The sequence below is a fragment of the Harpia harpyja genome, chromosome 14 (genome assembly GCF_026419915.1).
Source record: "Harpia harpyja isolate bHarHar1 chromosome 14, bHarHar1 primary haplotype, whole genome shotgun sequence".
NCBI classification, from domain to species: Eukaryota; Metazoa; Chordata; class Aves; order Accipitriformes; family Accipitridae; genus Harpia; species Harpia harpyja.
Window position 1 is genome coordinate 3,228,712 of NC_068953.1, and position 19,240 is coordinate 3,247,951.

Genomic DNA, 19,240 nt, shown 5'->3' on the forward strand with positions numbered 1-19,240 from the left:
TTTGGCAGCCTAGGGAAAGCAGTTGAGAACTTTGTTGATAATTTATCATCCTTAAAGAAAACAAAACAAAAAAAACCCAAAACCACCACAACCGATCTACTAGAAGCTCATTCTAAACTAACCTTTAAGTTAAACAAAACACATCTACAGCACTGCAGACTTTTCAGAGGAGAATGCTAAAACCATAAAAACTGAGGCAGCAGTTGTTAGGTTCTCAGCAAGCTGCTGCACCTACCACTGGCTCACTTTCTCACGGGCTGGAATTTTGCCCAACCTAAAGGGAACTCGGTGACGCTGGCAGCAAGCGCCTGGATCATGCAAGGAAAGAACAAATCTTGTTTGGCCACAGCTATCGTTTTTCACGGGGGACTGTGCTGACATTTAATTCAGCTCCACAGCAATTCTACAATTGACTACCTGTCTCCACACTGTAAAACTACAGGAGAGACGGTAGTTGTAATTTGAGTATGTCCCTACAGGTGCCTATCCTGTTCTTTTGTACGTTTGAGGAAGTTTGGAGTGTTTCTACTCAGCAAAGATTCCTCCAATATTCTGAAGCCACAAAGGTTAGCAAAAAACCCCCACACCCACCCAACCAACCAAAATTACAACCCCCCACCATGCTCTTTCAGTCTCTCTCGACTTGTGATTCAGCCATCTCCTTCCATTTCCAGCTTTCACAAAAGCAAGGTTTTAGACAGTCTCAATCAAACAAACAGAATTTTCAATGCTGGTGGGCCTACAGACCTTTTTACTCTTGTGGACAGAGAATGGATGAAAATAAAGGGATTTAACTCACTCTCAGCATGCACAGTGCAGCAGTTATTTCAGCACAGGATGCTCTATTCCCAAAGTTGTATCTCCCTCTACCGGTGACTTTCTGTCCACTTGCCACAAGTGACAAGCCCAAAATTAATTCGATCGGTGTCATGGAAGGGTTACTGCTGGCTGCTTGAACAGGAAGAACATGGCAACAGAAGATAAGTTTAAAAGTTATAAATTTGGAAGTGGAAGTTTTAGAGTTTCATTTTAGGTAATAAAAAAGTTTTCAGCCTTTTTTTTGGTCAAGGGGATGGGGGAAAGGGAGGACCAGACGCAGGAAACAAACCCATGGGTATTTAAATGGCTGGTACACTAACAGGGGTTGCAAGGTTGCTTTCTTCTTGTTTTTATTCTCCCTTACATGGTAGCTTTTCAGCGTGTCTTCAAAGTTGGGTGATACCTTTCTCAGAAGCGGGTGCAAAACATGTCCAGTCTGAGCTGCTTCACGTCACCACTTCTCAAACTTTGCTTGCTTCATCATAGTGTGAAAATGCCCCTTTTCTATTTCTCACCATCTGTCCACAAGGACTCATTCATGATTAATCATCCCATGTTCAAAACTTTCATTAAGGGTATGCAGAGATGGGAGCAGACAACTCACAAAAGCTTACGAGCTCCAAAAATAGTGGCTGGGCTGGGAATTAGCAACCTTAACAAGAGGTCAAAGCAGCACGAGTTGCTAAGAGACACTCAGGCAAGACGCAGGTACCTTCTCATTTCAAAAGCAATGATGTGCACCCAATGCCAGAACTCCAGAGAAGTTCCCGGGTCACAGGCACAGGTTGTCTCGTGGAGATCAAGCTCTCCGGCAGGCTCCAGAGGGGAAGGTTCAGTTGTGCTATAAGCTAGGACTTGAACTCAAGCCTTCAGAGTTAACACAAACCTAATCCATTAAGCTTCTTAGCTTCTACCACCTCTTTAATAATGTATCCTCTAAGGCCAAAGGAAAACACAATATAGGGATGGGAAAAAAAAAAAACCAAAACAAACAAAAAACCCACACTGATTGCATTTAAGAATTTAAATCATTTTATTGCTTTACCTGCCATTAGGACAATCTATAACAAAAGGAATATAATATAATATATTAGCACATACAGTAAATCAGACTTATATAGTCAGGTAACAATACAAAAATGGTCCTCTGGTTGACTATAGCTTTCTAGGGCAATAGACTTCATAAATTTGCTAAAGGTGGACTAGCAAAAAATTACTTCTAAAGCCCTGAATGTTAGCTAAGGCAAAACTATGCCAATTGTGGTTTCAAACATATTTAAATTGCACACAAAGGTAAAGCTATAACTGTGATTAATATTTAACTCAGACTTAGCTGATTTATCTTAAAATCTTGTAGGTAAAACTACAAAAGGGAATAAACAGCAAGCTAAAAAGATGCAGTAGTGAAACTTGATTAGAAAGCCTTATATAAAAAAAATGTGCACTTTTTTGTGGAGCTCTAACTAGTTTACACAGTTTTTGGTGCTTTAAAGTAACACAAAGAACACATATGAAGAAAAAACCTGGATAGAGTCAAAACTTAAGAAAACAGTTTTACCAAAAAAAACCCCAACAAACCCCAAAAAAGAACCAAAAAGGTAGCATTTGCTTACTTCTTAAGGACTATGGCAGAAATCCTCTACTCAACATCTTCAAATAGAGAACTCAAACCACAAGCATTTAAATCCCATTATTGGGATTTCAGGTTCAGAAATACCCTGAACCTTTCGTAAAGGCTTGATACCCTCAATATTATTTTGCATCAATTAGCAAACTTTTTCTGATTATCTGCATGCCTGGGAGAAAGTCTGTTGAACTTGAATCCATACAACCTCAGAAAGGAAATAAAATAAGGGCTCCATCGTTAGAAGTAGTTGCACAACAAATGCGAAATTGCTTGCTGTCACTCCCAAATACAAACCTACACTACTTTATATAAATTACAGTTTAAAGGAAACCTTAAAAATTGCCTACCATTATTGAACCGTGGAATTCAGTAAAAACTTTTGGGAAGTATTGGTGCGCACAGAATAATGGAACACAAAGCTGGTAAATACTGAAATACATTTAAGACTCCGCAACATATTGAACTTGGAAAAAAGAGTGAGTATGAAATATGCATCATGTAAATTCCATAAGCAAGGAAAGAGTATGCACCTTTTGTATTTAAACTACATTTATAATTAACCATTTTAAAAATTATGAATTGACTGATTTAAAAACTTAAAATAACTGAGTGTTGCAGGAAAGTTAAAACATTCACTTTTTCTGCCTCACATTCTCTACCAAGAATAATGGCATCTATATAGACCAGCAATCTTGCCACCTGCAACTGATGCTGGCCATAAATACTCAACATTTATTTTCCCTGGTAGCAAAGCATCACCTGAACTGATGAACATTTTTTAAGAAGTCAACTGAGGAATACAAAGCAAGCAAGAGTCACAGGGAAAATAAAATGTTTGCTTCCAATTTCTACACCAATCTAAATACTTGAACGTTACTAACAGCTGGACAGCTGCACCATTCTTACACCAATCTATGTACTAGAGACCAAAGTCAGGCATTTCATGTAACATTTGGTTCTTGCCACTTTGAACAGGAAGTTTTAAATGGCATATCTATCGCTGAAGAAAGAACAAGAAAAAAATCAGTTGCGGCAAGTCAGCAAATTAAGTAACAACTGCAGTAGTTCACCAGAACTATTAACCTTGAAAGCTTTGATTTACACTTGACAAAAACGTAACTAAGCAATCTTAAACCAGCAGACACAGGAACAATTATACTGTTAAATTCCAACTGTGGCTTTCTTAGCAGCTGATGCCTCACGACTGAACCCAGGATTACAGTACCCAGAAAATTAAAAAAAAAAAAAAAACAAAAAATCCCAAGCCCCAAGAAGCTCAATTACAAGGGCAGTTCTCATTTGAAAAGAAATACAGCAGATTATGACCACAGCATTAAAATCTGACCAACACCTTTAAAAGAATTTCCCCCCTCCCCTCTGCTGTCACCTCCTTACTCTATGGCAATTGTCATGGTGCCAGGAGATCTCTCCCCTCGCTGAAGCAAGGCTGCATTTGCCTGAGTTGGACACTGTTGCACAGAGAGAAGCCATAAGAGCAAACATCTCCATAGAACTTTTTCTATTAATTTAATGGGACAGAGCACAGAACTAATATGCTCTAAATTAAAAATAGTGCCATGATAAGCAATTTTTTTTTTGTCTTTTTTTAAACAGACAGGAAGCTGCAAATGCCACCGGCAATGTGGCTCTGCACAAGGGTAATAAAGCAGTCTGCATTCGTGAAGCATGTTTTGGATAGGGAGGAAGGTTTCAGACAGACAGCGATACAAAACTGTTGTACTGCTGGATGTTTCGCTTGAGAATATCTGAGCACGGACCCAGGACACGTTCAAATCGGGGTCGATCAAGCTTTACACATTTCAACAGGCCACGAGCGACAACTGTGGCAGCACGGGGACGGTTCATCAACAGAGCTATTTCACCTAGGGCAACAGAAAAGTGCAAAGTGTTAAAAATGAGCATGCAAAGAGCCAAAGAAATTACGCTGTTGTATTTCAAACTGCTGCAGGAATTGAACAGAAGGTAATTCATATTTTAACACTGATCAGAGCAAGTATTTATACAGTTACATTAGAAGCAATTGTGAAGGCAGTGTAAAAAGACTACTTGATGAACTGACTAAGGAAAATTTTCTTTACTAAAAAGCCTGTCTGCATTCAAGTCTCTCTGAAGAAGGCCTAAAGATTTTCAACACTGGTTCTATTTAGCAAAAGGTCATGTCTCAATTAACCACATAATTTTCTTAAGTTCTTAAGTCAACAAGTAGTTATTTTTCTAACACGTAAGGTATGCTACTGTTCAATACTGGTATTTCTAGGAAACTCAGGACAGCAAGACCAGCACACGACAGAAGCCTTTAACCCATAGCTAGCCAGTATCAAGAATCTGATTTGGCCACGGGGCTGTGGAAGATGAGTATCTTGAAGTCTGGGATTCCCATTTCACAAGACACACACAAACATGCCAAAAGCTTCATTTCAAATAACTGTTACAACTGCTAAACAACATACTTGGAAATGAAGTTTTCAACAGGTCCTTGTTTCCATTGGTGACAACAGCTACCCCTAACATTCCTAGCAACAACAGTGAAAGAAGCCACAGCATCAGTTTCTGGGTTTGTTTTTAAGCAGTTGGGCTTGTTATCTCCAAGTTCAGGACTGAGGAAAGAACTCAGTGCTCCTCAGAGAATAAATTTGCCTGCATTATCAGAAGGTATGTTCAAAAAAAAAATGAGAAAAACTTTTCCTCTGTGCCCAATTAAAACTCTTGAACTCACTAGCCTCCAAAACACAGGCTTGCAAAAGAGTAAGTAGGTTCTAAGGGAGAGTTAAACCCCCAGAGGACAGGTCTGCAGCACCTGAACACAATGGTAGAGGTAACATTTAGTTTAGGAGTGGGAAACTCAAGAGTACACATCAAGGGAAATATTAGAAGAGACTGAAACGACACACATAGAATAAAAATCTAGTACTAGATACTGAGCTAAGCAGACTTTTGGTCAGATCCAGTACTATTAGTGCACTCTTGAGTACATCCCCCTTCAGGCCTTGCAACAGAGTTATTTGTTGATTACATCATCTACAAAGCTGAAAAACTGAACAGACAACCAGAAGGCTTTAGCAAGAGGACTGCTTAGAAAGAGTCATAAGGAAAGAGGACCTACTTTAAACATGAGAAAGAAGTTATGCTTTTTTTTTTTTTTGAGAGAGAGAGAAGGAAGTATTTAAACATTAAATAGTAGGTTCTGAACAAGTTGCTTGCTTTATTTCAGGACTGCAAGCCACTTTTCTTCTGAACCCAAAATAAAGCTGCCAGTAATATCTTGTTATATACTATTACATTATACTGCAAGAATGCTCCATGAGCATACATATCCAGTCCTTATCTGTGATCCAAAATAAATCAACATCCACTAGACAAGTGATTAGTTCCATGTGAAGATTATTTCAAGAAGACTTCATAAGCAAGTATTTATAATAGGATCTTAGCCTTTTTCTTTGCCAGCATATGTAACTTTTTCAAGCCAAAGCAACTTACACACCACGTAACTTTTAGCTGAGTAAGAACACCTTCAACAGAAGGAAAAAAGACCCTGATCTGCACTTAGGAGGCTACATCCGTCGTACCACACAGTTTTGGGGTCCTCAGTACAAGATGCTGACAAAGCAGAGCAAGTCCAGCAGTGCCACCCAGATGGTTAGGGGACTGCAGCACAGGATGTACAAAGAGATGCTGAAACAGCTGGGTTAGTCTGACCTGGAGAAAAGAAGGCTAAGGAGGGAATCTTGCTGCTGTCTTCAGCTGTGTAATGAGTGATTATAAAGACAAAACTAGACCGCTCCCTGCACAGTGTAAGGCAGAGGGAAAGCAACAAGTTGCAGAACAGGAAATTCTTGTTAAGCATAAAGAAAAAAGTTACTTCACAATAAGGCTGGTTAAACAGTGAAAGAAATTGCCCAGAGAAGTTGTGGAATCTCCAACCCTGGAGACACAAGAGACTCAGCTGGACACAGCCCTGAGCAATATGGTGCAATTTCAAAGTTAGCTCTGCTTAGAGTAGGGAGGTCAGACCAAATCACCATCAGGCCCCTTCTAAATTAAAGTACTCTAGAACAATCACATTTCTGTGACAGGCTTGCACACCTGAATGCCAAGTGACTCTGATACTCACCTGACATTGAGTGAAGCCACAGCAGTTAGCCAAAACAGTAATTAATCAAATCCATCCCATCACCATCATCCACAGCAGTCATGAACACAGCACAGGTAAAATGGCAACAGTGGTGTATGTAATCACAGTTGTCACTACGTAACTCACCAAAATAATCAGAAGGCGCCAGTCTGCCCACTTCAACAAATTCTTCATTTTCTGATCGACGCTGTAACACTGCAGCTGTGCCCTTTAATAAATCACAACAATTAAACAATTGGAATTTCCAGCATCACTTGAAACATTGAATTCCAGAAGGAATCAGCTGCTTTGCAGGAAGGACTGTTACTATGTCTCAGTCTTTAAAAACCACTTCACTGTCCTTGCATACTTCACCAGACTGCTCTATAAAAACAGCTGGTCCTCCCTCCTCTCTAAGCATCAAACGTCTAGGGTATTTACATATCCACAGCACTGATTTCTTCCTGTTTTTCCTCAAAACACTAAGAATATTACGGTATGACTAGCAAAAAAAAAAAAAAAAAACCAAACACACACCCCACACCACAACTCAGAAGACAATGATACCACTAGCAAGACATTACTAGCTATCTAGAATGGGTCTCTACTCCTCTGAAAAACATAAACTGGTTTCAGCCAGAAACTTGTTACTTTTTTCCTGGAAGCACCATTTGTAAAAACAGCAAAACTAAATATAAGCTTCTGCATGTCCAGCAAGATTGTATTTCTTCAGGAATTCTCTACAAGTAAATTCTTATATTTCATTTTTCTCCAAGAATCTATTTAGGAACAGAATAAGCCATGTTAAAAAAAAGTAGTAACGTTCTCAGCTTTTAATTTTGACCTTCCTTACCTCCAAGATAATGAAGAATTCATCTCCTGGCTCTCCCTGGACCACAATCTTTTGCCCATCCTCAAACTGTACCGGTTCCAATGCATCAGCTACTGTGAGACGCTCCCACTTGTCCAGAGATTCTGTAGAGTTAATAGTTCATTAACAGAGTATCTTTTCAAGGCACAAATTCTACTTTTTGCTCTGTCTTTATACAAAGGTCAACCTACTTCTGGCTACGTTTATGCATCAGATACCAAGACTTGAATTAGAATTATTTCTGAATGATGCAGAAAAACAGTACAGGCTTCGGAGTCAGTTTTAATGGATTACCACAATAGCCTGTAATCATCATAATGCTGGGTAAGAGCTTTATTATAATATGGCAATTTATTCCACTTCAGAACAGAAGTCTTCTCACTTACCCAATATAGATACTTTACTAAGGAATTCCTCATACATCTTTCTCTTTCTTAAAGTACTCCCCTACAAAAAAAACACAAAAAAAACCCCAAGCACACAAAGTAAGTTTTCCTTTTGCATCACATTTTACATGAGGCTTCGAATAAAACTCAAGGCAAAAATAAATTTAACCAGACATACTGCATCCTGTCTCACAGACCCCAAACCCACAAGATTAAGTGTTTTCAAATTTAATTATTTCAGTAATATTTCAGAGTTCAGCAACCTTTATAAAGTACTTAGCATTTATTGCAGCCTTAATGTTTCTTAAATGCATTCTAACTGTATAACCTTACCAAAATTCACAACACCTGCTCAAGTTAGTTACAGCTGTTGTTCACACACACTACTTACAAATAGCAAGCTAAATGCAGAGCAGAATCAAAGTATCTGACAAGTTAACCAGTAGGTATTACATTTTCAGTCCAGTTTAATACTGCATTGGTACTGTTTTGTTCACTAACGCAAGACTCCCCGTGGCCCCACGCCTGACAAACGTATGCTGAGTGATCAGCTTTCTGATTACAAAAGAAGTAGCAGGATTTCGAATAAATAACTCCAGCAAATGACAGGCACAGATAGAAGGTCAAATGACCAGTATAAGCTGAGTGAATAGTAAAACCAAAAGCATCATTCCAGGTTATGCACACAGCTACTTGAGTCAATGACATAAGCCACACATCAGCTAGAAAAATACTTGCCATCAGGATCCTTCTATAGCTATCTCTATCAATGCCCCACAACTTCACATTCGTCTTCGCTTTGACAGTTGCAGCACGGGGGGTTCCATATATAAGGGCAAGTTCTCCAAAGCTTCCACCCTCACCAACGCTGGTTGCCCACTCGCTGTTCACATAAACCTGAAAGGCAGTGCGTGGTGGTAAGCCAAAGCTCATGGCATCTTGTGAGCTGGTCAGAGACAACAAAGCTCCTGCTACCCTGTATTTCCTTTATCGTAACAGGAAATTTTCCTGTCTGTACAGAGTTGACCATTCCAGCGTTTCATCAACACTTCACAGCCAACCCCAGTCCCAGCCAGAATTTTTACTTTCATCGATAAAGGGACTCTCTTCTACATCTACATCACATGCACAGACTACACACGTAGACTCCTGAGACCCTTTGATAGGAAATAAAATCTCAACAAAGTCTCTGTCAGAGAAAGCTATGGATTAGTTGGACTGCAAAATAAGAAGCCTGGTCATTCTTAAAGCCTGTCCCACACCTCAGCTAGACTCCACCCTGCACTTGTAAAGCATTAGTATTATGTTGGTGTCTGAATCGTTCATTCTGAAACTCAACACAACTCATGGTCTGTGCAGCCAGACTGAGCCGTTGAGGAGCAAAGAGGCTCTAAAGCAAAATAAGCTTCTACAAGTAAGAACTTATGAGAAAAGCTGCTAAAGGAAGGACCTGTAGAAAAGGCCTACAAATATCGGGCTATTCTTCTGCTAGGAATGAATATATCATTGATAAACTACCAGTAATGCTTACATCCATTTCGCCTTGATCAACAACATAGAAGTTATCACCTTCATCACCTAGAAAAAAAAGAAGAAAAAAAAATTGAATACACACTAAAAAGGAGAGTAAAGCTATGCAAACATTCACATTTCACAGAACTGGCATCTCTGCCAACTTTGGTGTTTAGAATCTGGTAAGGTTGGCAGAGACTAATTTTTGCACAGCTTGCAGGGTGAAGTTTCACATTTTGCTGATTTTGCACTCCTCTCAGTCCTGTGAAAGAGGACATCTACTGGTATGCGGGAGATCAGCAGCATTTCTGGGAATACTGGAAAGGCATACTGGATCCATAAACTGACATAACATGTTCTACAATGCCATCAAATGACAATCTTTCCAATAGGTAACATATGCAACAAAACCACAACTTCCTACAATTGCTCCACTCCTCACTTTAGCATGAGCTGTGCTTCAGATAGCATAGCAAGAAAGTGTCACTGCATCCAGACAACATTTTTATTTTCAAAAAAGCCCCAAAACCCAATAAGAGCACTAGGCCAGAGCCTGCTCACCATCTCCAACTTATTCATCAATGTAAACATTGTCACTTGCCTTGCTGTATGACAGTCTCTCCTGCAATGTAGGTGACGGGGAACATTGCATCAAAGATGTCACTGAAGAAAAGGATATCAAAATTAGACATTGCTTGGACAACTGCCATGCATGCATTCATTCATACATCTGTACCTCCAACCCATCAATACTTTTCCTATAACCTCTGTATGGTTACACTGACTGTTGTAAAGAGGCTGTGCAGCTTTGTACAGTAAGACACATTTAGCTCTTCTGAAGTCTGAACTTTTAAGACTACGAAGATTTATTCCTACCTTCTTTCATTATCATCAAGATGGGCAAACAGCACATTCTTCTCAATAGCTTTTGCCAGAGCAGCCATTGTCTTATAATCTTTTGGAATAACCTAGGATATAATCAGAAAAAGTAACTGACTAATTTTTTCAAGAAAAATTTCTGCATTCCCAGGGTATATAACTTATTTAAAGTGCTACAAAACACTGGCTGATTTTTTTCCAGTTTCTTTCAAGCACTATAGATCTAAAAACAAATATAGCCAATGCTTACAGCCAGTTTGTGCAGAAGGTAAATAAAATCTTGTATTACTTTATGCAACTGTAAAAGCATCATTCCGTGCTAATTTATAAGGGGTTTTTGCAAGAGTACAAGTATCTGTTCAACTTGCTTTTTCCTATGAATAGCAGCAAGTCTGCTCTGACATTAGACTAAAAGTAATGTTGTTGCAGCTGTCAAATAACTGGAAGCACTTTGTTTATATATATAATATATAAATATAGGTACATCTAAATATACATTACTTCAAAGGGAACAGGTCTAATTTATGCATAAATGGTTTAATTGCATGACAGTTTATTCCAACCTCTAATTAAACAGGTATACACACAGGTCTGCTTTTTAGTTATCACAAGACTTAACAGGCTACAGGAGTTTAGCGTTATTTAATACACTGGATAGAAGGCAGTCTTAAACTGCAATTTTTAGCAATGTTTAAAAGTTAGAGCACCTTTCTAACATAAGATGCAGCATCCTCTTCTGTATAGACTTCTGCACTGATGGCCCCACGCCTTCTTCGACCCTTAACCACAGGGTTCATAGGAGGAGGAGGAGAGATTTCATCCTCCCGTGAGTCTGAGCGAGAACCAGACTTCTGTTGATTCAACAACTGTTTTGTTTCCTCCTAAACGGGAAGGAAGACATGTTTGTGTCACATAATCCAGCAAAGAAAAAAGTTGTCACAGATCATATTCCAATTTAGTCCGCCAATGCAAGGGAGCTTCCTGTGTACTATTACTCCCACATGAAGGCAAGCAGGAGACTAGAGCAACCAACATCAAAGGCTTTTCAAAATAGATGGTAGATACACCTTTCATTTGTAACATTCATATCACAATGGTGTTTATTTTAATAAGTTACACTAAGAGTTTAATTTATTAAGAAGTATAAACAAGTTGATTCTACTTTCCACTAGCATATTCAACAGGCGATGAAAGACATTCTGCAAATGCTAAAGACATTTTCCCAACTGTAAACCCAGCAGTTCTTTCCCTCAGCTGTGAGGCGTTAAGCCTTTTTTGATCTGAAAGACAGAAGAGCAATTTCTCAGAAATCCATGTTACATGAGAAGCTTTTGAAACAAGGTCAAGTCATGGACCAACTTGATACTCAATAACCAACAGTTATTTTAGGAGAAAGAAATATGAACACCGCTTACAAAAGAGCTGGAGGAAGGATGCTAGAGGCCAGACAGTAGGGCTTTTTCCACAAACCACAGGTCTGTCAACTCTGCACGACATTACGCATTTTCCTTATTTCCCTCAGTTACCTGTTGTGCTGTGTTATAGCAATATCATAGAAGACTAGCACACTTCCAATAAAATGAAGTCTAACTAACCTGACACACAGAAATTTGATTCTTCTACGTACCAGAAAATTCACCTTAATCAACTAAAATCAGATTAAAAACAAAACAAAAAAGCCGACCTTGGAGCCAGAGCATTTGCATCATAACAGCTCAAATGACTTTCCCAGCATTAAGGAAAGAGGGTTTGGGGACATGCCTTAAACGAACAAGGAGTCATCTGTTCTCTGAGAGCTCCCGGCACTTTTAAAAGCTGGGTTTGTCCCGGTGTCCTTGATCAAACTGTCCCCTGCCCAGCTGGGCAGCTTGCTGCTTGGCTGCCACACTCCACTCCGGAGGTGCACAGAGGCTATGTATAACAACAGCGCTTTGAGAAAAGGGACATCAGATAACCATTACAGTGAGTTTACATCTTGCACCTCTCGGATAGCCAAAGAGCAAGCACTGATTCATCGAATTACATTTCACTTCCTGCTTTTTGCCCATTGATAAAATAGTGCTACATTTCAAAACGATCGGAGCAAAACACATTTAAAACCTTGTTTCTATCTTCTGATTCTGGAGAAACGAGTCTCAACCGAGATGAAGTTAGAAATAGTTTGAGCAGTAGTAAGTGCTCAGTTTAAACTGCCTCTCTACGAAGGGTGCAACACCACCAACCACAGAAACATACTATTGGTTCATATACAGAATACTTAACCCATTAGAAAAAACTTGACACTTTTAAAATAAGTGAACACCAGCTGCTGTATTTTTTCCAGTAGCACAAAAAATATAGAATATTGAGATCCTGTAACTTTCAGAGATAGAAGCACTTCAGCAGCATTTAGCAAGAGAGCTGTGTATCAAAACACTGTTCAGAAAGAGACTCGCCAGGGTAATGGCCCACTCAAAGAACAAGGAAACTGCACTACCAGAAAAAATAAAACTGGTAACTTCTGCCTGATCTGAGATTTAGCATTACTATATTAAAAAGAAGTATGTTAAGGTAGGGCATGGACGCAGAAACAAGTTACAGGTGGGTAAGATAATACATGAACTCAAAATATACCAGCTATTCTAAACAGCCGATATATACACACTCATCGAGAGGAAGATCATCCCCGAATGAGACAAATCTCCATGAATTCACATTACACTTCGCAAGACAACACTGTGCCACGGAGTAAGTGACATGCTAAAATCTCATTGTTTTCATACCAGTAGCTTTTCATGTATTCATCTTTTTAAAATACACCTTTTACAATTTCTGATAATAAACCACATATATTACACCACCAGATCAGAGAAAAATTACACTAGGACTTGAAGAAAAAGCAGCAGTTGTTATTCTCAGTTACCTTAGAATTTAGCCGGTGTTTATAAATAAGAAAATGTACTTGTTTAGGTTTAGAAGCTCCTCAAATGAAACACTTAACGGACAAAGGCATTCATTTTGCTCTGTACTTATCAGTATAACCATTACCAGGATTATAAAAAAGTTTAGTAACAAAGTTAGCCTATTTACTACATCCAAGTTAGCCTATTTACTACATCCAAGTGTTGACCCTGGTCTTTCAGCTGATGAAGCAGTTCAAAGTTTTCAGTGTCAGTGACCACTAACTGTAAATTTTATTTTTTCCTGACAAGTAAGAAGTAGTTAAGTCCATTTAAGTTATTACAAGTAAGAAATATTAAAGTGATAAGACTTCACATATTTAAGTCTATCAGCTACTGGAGAAGACCTTCACAATTTCAGAATAATGTTTTACACTGTATAGTCTGGCACCTGGTAATTGTCGTTACACTAGAAATGGTCTCAACTTCTTCTGGCTAATTAGTATTCAATTTATATCAGCTCTCCACATATTTAAACAAAACAGAAAAAAACCAAAAAACCCAAACACTCAGAAGCTTAAAAAGCAGTGTTAAAAGCTCTGCCATAAATTCACAATGGCACAGTATATCCTTCTTAGCTACCACATTTTGCAAAAGAAATGCTTAGGAAAATAAGAAAATATTCAGGTATGTATCTGTGGAGGCAGGGAAGGTGGTAGGGAACAGGTACAGCAACTAGATGTCAATCACACTTCATAATTCCAGCTTTCTATAAAGCCTAATATGCACATAACTGCATTACACACAATATTTCAAACATGCACTTATTCCAGTGGACAGCAATATCCAATATCCAAGATTCATCTGGCAGGCTGTAATAATGATCTCTACATTAAATTTCCATAGCTCAAACTACATTACACAGTCAAGCACAGCACTGGATAGCTATTAGCTTTTAGTATGCACTGGTGTTACCAGACATGTTTGCACAGCAAAAAGAACAGAGGCCTTAGTACACCACAAACAGATAAAATAAAAACATTTATACAACCAATGTGTAGTAATTAGATTCATGTAACAGCTTTCCTAAGTCAGAAGAGGACATCCGAATTCCTATAGTAGCTACCACGATCTGAGAGGCAGTAATTTTAATGTTTCTGAACATAAATTCAAAAGCACGTTTAAATGTCTTCAACGTATTTTAATAACATGACAGTGAATCAGCTCTGTGTTTGCACGCTGTGGAAGAGATGACTTGTCAGGATAACTAGAGAGAAAATAGCAACCCTGCTTCAGTTCTAAATGGTGTTCCTTCAAAATTCTATCTTAAAAAAAAAAAAAACAAAACCGTACCTCAACCTCAACTTCATCCAGTCTTACAGATGAACAGATTTAGAAAGTGTACTGAAAAGGTGCTCTGCTTTATTAAAAATGTAACAGACATTAGTTCTGGAAGGTGAAGCAGATTCCATTTCAAACATTTTTGCTCTATCAGAGCTAAGTACCGGGTTAGATCTGGTTAATAATAGTACTTAGCATTTGTGCTTTCCAGACACGGATGTCACAGGAGTTTGCTAACATAGCACAGGATGTTCACTGTTCTGTTACTTGATAGCTATTAAGGTACTGTGTTATCCGGTTAAACTAAAACCAATCCATTAGACTGAATGGTGAAATTACTTGGAGAAAGCTGTAGCGATTTTCAAATTCAAGGAGGCAAGAAGAAAAATGCTACAGTTTCACTTGTAACTATAGCTACGCTAGGGGGCATGTATAACCCCTGCCAACACAACTCATAAAAGACCCTGACCAAAATGGTAAGAGTAATTTAAGGGGAAAAAAACATTACCTAAGCAGTTTTATTTTCAGCTTGCTTATAAGCTGACAGAGTACATAGACAGCCTATTTGCACGAGAATAAAATCATCAACAGTTACGTGTGGTTAAGTTCAGAGCTAGACTTGTTGTCTTGCTAAAAACAAATTAAGTTTCCTTTAATCTTAAATACTGCACCTTGACCATAAATCCACTACACAAAAGCATTCAAATATTCCTGTTTTATATCCCCATGTATGGATTGGTTTACAGTTTATCCTAAGTGCAGCAATGCAGTTTACTTTGTAAAGTTTTGTATATCAACACTTGTGGTGATGTTTTAAAAATTATCAACCTATCAGTACTTAGAAACTCGAGAATCCAACGTGGGGAAGGAGGCATGGTAACAGGGAGAGACAATGAATTTTTAAGAACCTGATTACTACCTGGTTTGCTGCTGGTATTCTCTCTGAAAGAGAACGTACTCAAGACGCAACTACACAAAAAAAAAAGAAAGTCAGACATATCATAGAGATCTCGTTCATTTAATAAGCAAAATGTTCCTCAAATACATTGTGAGTTATAGCAGGTTAGTTTGCAGCATTTGGTCATTTTCTACTATCCACCTTGAACATTCCCATTAAAAGACAATTTCCACTATACGTATTTATGATGTCCAGTGTTAATTTCTTTCTTCTTTACATCAGCAACTAGTAACTAGCTAGAATAAAAAAAAAAAATAAGAAAAAGCTATAACTCCCATATACAACAAGTACTGAAAGCAGCACCTGCAAGTGACTGCTGTACCAGGTCACAGCTACATTATTTACTAATTGTGTATTCTGAATAGAGTCGTCATATCTAACCTTTCCTCTGCATTAGCCTTTAAAACCTCCCATTTTCCTAGCGGCTGCTTCTCCTATCTGCTTAGATATCAATATATAAAATGCACAGTTCAAAAGAATGTGAAATCACCATTTCAAATACGAGCACCGAGATGACAAAATACTTTCCATTCCCAAGATCCCAGAATGCTTTCAACAACAACAACAAAAACAACAAAGAGACCTTGAGGACAAACGCAAGAGGAACAACAAAGCAAAACATCAACGCCAAACTCCCAAGAGAAGCAGAAACAGGCTTGCTCTCCTAGAGATTTGGAATACAAATACTTCCGTTTGACTTCAGCTAGGCCTGGGTAATTACCCCCGGCCTACTACTTCTGTGCTGTACCCAAATTATTGCAAACCATTTGTCTCAATATAAGAAACCACATGCCTATCGCCAGCATCCAACCAAGGTCAAACGCCACAGTTATCACCTAACTACGGACACGATGGTGTATGCTATCTATAAGTAAGCATTAGATTGGGATTACATCTGCATCCTAGCTGGGTAAGTCTCCTTGTCAGCTTATGTTCTGCCCTACATGCTTTGTTATAACAGAGGTGCTTTTACACTGTGGTCAACTGGCACAAACTAACAGAAAATAGGATTTGTCTTCCAAAAGCATCAGCTCCAACTTCGAACAGCCAATACGAACACTGGTCAAATCTGAAGCTCAGCCTCTGAATCACAAAAAGGTGATATAAATTTGGGTTGTTCCACTCTCCTTCCCTCCCGCCATATATTTTTACCTTCTCCAATCTTTCAAAGTATTCTCTGAGGAATCCCATGGGTCTTTCAGGTCTCACTGTGCATAATTGTACAATGCAATCCTTCAGAAGTTGCTGGATGTTGTGTTTTTGGACGTAAAGTTCACATTCCCGAAGACTACGCTCCTCCTCGCTGCTGCTGCTGCTAGAAGCTGCCATTGCTGAAGATAAGAGAAAGTGAAGGTTAAATAACCAGTGGAAACAAAGACGCTGCTGCCTGATATAGTCAGGCATGTTATGTTGCCTAAAAGAAAGTTATGCTGTATTATCATCTTACTGATATCACAGCATAAAACTACCTTTATCTGTAAGACTAGTAACTAAGCTAAACAGTGAAAGAAAAAGCTATGAAATTATTTAGCACCTGGAAAGAAATAAAAAATCTGGGTGCTTTATAGCCACAGCCACAAAAGGAAAAGCATTTGATTGAACTGGGAAAACTTCAACAACTCAAGCCCTGTGAGCACTCAAACTCAGGGAAGTTTCCACCCAATCTTTCTGCTGATTAAACCTAGCATTTCATAGGACTGGAGGCTCACTTCACAGAGCTGTACAGGGTCATGGGGATGATGACCAGGAGATAAGTGGGTGGAAGCTGGGAATCTGAGAGGCCAGTATGGAAAGTATTGGGAAGTGACACATGTTAAGGTTGAAGCCAAAGCCAGTACGCCAAATGCCAAGGCAAGAGTCCACTAACAGAAATTATGGAATTGGGGCATTACTCCAAAAAGCTACTCTCTTGTTTAAACTGGTCCATACTTCAAAACTATCTCCACAGATACACTGTGATCCCCAAAATATTTCTTCAACTGTAAATAATCAAGAGTACATCTTTAAACACATGTTACGATGCCAGGTTTTCAAAAGACTTTAAAATTATAGTGTCAGCTATAACACTTTCAAAAATGTTCTAAAGCTGGTTTTTTTCCCTCATTTCAGGTTATAGAACCATTTTAAAGTGTGTTTTTATACACATATATATAAAAACATTTCATGGCATCTTTTTCATAAAGCAATTAACACTGAGACAGCTAAAGAAACAGGAAAGAATTTCTCAGGGCATTTTAATGAAATATAAAGAAAGTTACCTGGTACAGGGACAGTAGCAACAGCTTATGACTATGCAGTAAGATATGTTGATCCCAGGATCAGCTTTTGAAAGGAAAAAAGTGGATTCAGACAAAATAACTTTGAGAAACGACAAGTCACTGAAAAGCCAAGCGGCACAGTCATATTATGCATTTTATCCTACTGAGGCAGCAGACTGAGAAACATAGGCCACATAGGCAATATAACACTGTGCCCCTTTGAATTACGCTACTGGAGATTATGGGAGGCCTAGAGTTAATATGAAATTGCTAACACTTCAAACAGGTTTCATTCTTGTGACAGTTAATCCCTGCATAAGTATGCGCAGACAGATGTACTACGAGTGGCATAAACACCAAGTATGGACTTCACACGGACTGAAGAAGTGCCTTAAAGTTCTCCAGTTACTTCTTTTGTTTTGACAACTCGCACAGTGAAGGTCAGTACTAATTAACAGCCCCAGAGAAACTCGGTGGCTCCATGACAGCCTACAAATTACAATCTATGGAAAAAGCACCGCGCTGCCGATAGCCAGCAGACACAGGCCACGGCCGCTCACCAGAAGAGCAAGACCAGCGCAGAAAACACCAAAGAAATACTGAAAACGCCAGCATTTTCACAAGGTATTTCTTCTGCATATTGCAAACCCCAAGTTTTCCAGAGCCGGCTAAGGCACGGCCGCACTCAGACCTGCCCGCCCCGGGGCTGCCCTGCCAAGCCAAGCCCGTCCCTCACCGCAGGACCGGGGCTCCTCCAGCGGTGAGGGGCAGGCAGCCCCACGGCCGAAGAAACGACACGACGTTCCCGGGGCAGGAAAGGGGACGACGGGGGAACCAACACCCGCCCCCCCCCCCAGCCCTATGTGTGGCCGGAGGACTGCTTCAGCGTCCCACCGCCTCCGTGCCCAGCGCCTGGAGCCGACGCCCGGCACGGCCCGATAACCCCACCGGGGTCCCACGCAGCGCGGCCTCTCTCTCTCCCCCCCCCCCCCACCCAGGACACGGGACCCCCCCAGCCGAGGCAGAAAAAGGAACACCGTCCACCCCGGCCCCGGTCCCAGCAGGCCCGGGTGCTGCCGGCTCCAGCACCGGGCCTCTCCCCTCAGCAGGGCCGGGCCTCTCCCCTCAGACAGGGCCGGCCCCCGCCCCCATAGGCCGCAGGCCTCCCTCTCCGCGCCCTTCCCCAGCCTAGCTCGGTCTCCCCCGCCTCCTCAGGGGCTGCTCCCCCCCCGCCGCCGCCTTCCCGGACCGGTCACCGCCGCTCACCTTGCCGCGGGCGGCTCCGCCGGGCCCTCACCGCCCGTCCCGGCCCCGGCCGCGGCCTCGGCGACAGCACCAGCGGCGGCGGCGGTGGCTCCCACCGGAAACCAACTGGCCCGGCCAATCACCGCCCGCCGTGACGTCAATGCGCCTCGCTCTCACCCAGAGCCGTCGCCGCGGTAACCTTAAAGGGGCAACGTAGGGCGCCGCTGTTCCCAACGGGGCGATCGTAAGAGGGTGGGAGGGGGGGGACCGCAGGCTTTAAGGCGCGCGAGGCTGGCGGGGAGAGGGCGGCCGGGACGCTGAGGGGAGCGGGCA

At 40.5% G+C, this 19,240-nt stretch overlaps 1 protein-coding gene across 2 annotated transcripts; it reads right to left on the reverse strand.

Annotated features, from left to right (window-relative positions):
• Positions 1-1,828: 1,828 nt before the first annotated feature.
• PRKAR1A (protein kinase cAMP-dependent type I regulatory subunit alpha) lies at positions 1,829-19,035 on the reverse strand. 2 transcript variants are annotated; one of them, XM_052807854.1, is made up of 12 exons: positions 18,929-19,035; positions 17,663-17,726; positions 16,557-16,735; positions 10,934-11,107; positions 10,224-10,315; positions 9,949-10,010; positions 9,367-9,413; positions 8,574-8,732; positions 7,836-7,896; positions 7,432-7,553; positions 6,726-6,807; positions 1,829-4,329 (listed from the first exon to the last, which is right to left on the reverse strand). In XM_052807854.1, exons 3-12 carry the CDS (start codon positions 16,731-16,733, stop codon positions 4,157-4,159), a joined length of 1,149 nt encoding a protein of 382 aa, XP_052663814.1. In that variant the 5' UTR covers positions 16,734-16,735; positions 17,663-17,726; positions 18,929-19,035; the 3' UTR covers positions 1,829-4,156. The 2 variants fall into 2 exon arrangements, with proteins under 2 accessions (XP_052663814.1, XP_052663815.1); XM_052807855.1 differs by having other exon boundaries at positions 18,934-18,954.
• Between the last annotated feature and the right edge of the window lie 205 nt (positions 19,036-19,240).

Coding starts and splice junctions, on each gene's coding strand:
- PRKAR1A (XM_052807854.1), bottom strand. CDS start 16,733: ATGGCAGCTTCTAGCAGCAGCAGCAGCGAGGAGGAGCGTAGTCTTCGG. Junction 6,808..7,431: donor AATTCTTCATTATCTTGGAG/GTAAGGAAGGTC, acceptor GATTTATTAAAG/GGCACAGCTGCAGTGTTACA. Junction 4,330..6,725: donor GGCGCCTTCTGATTATTTTG/GTGAGTTACGTA, acceptor CTGTTGCCCTAG/GTGAAATAGCTCTGTTGATG.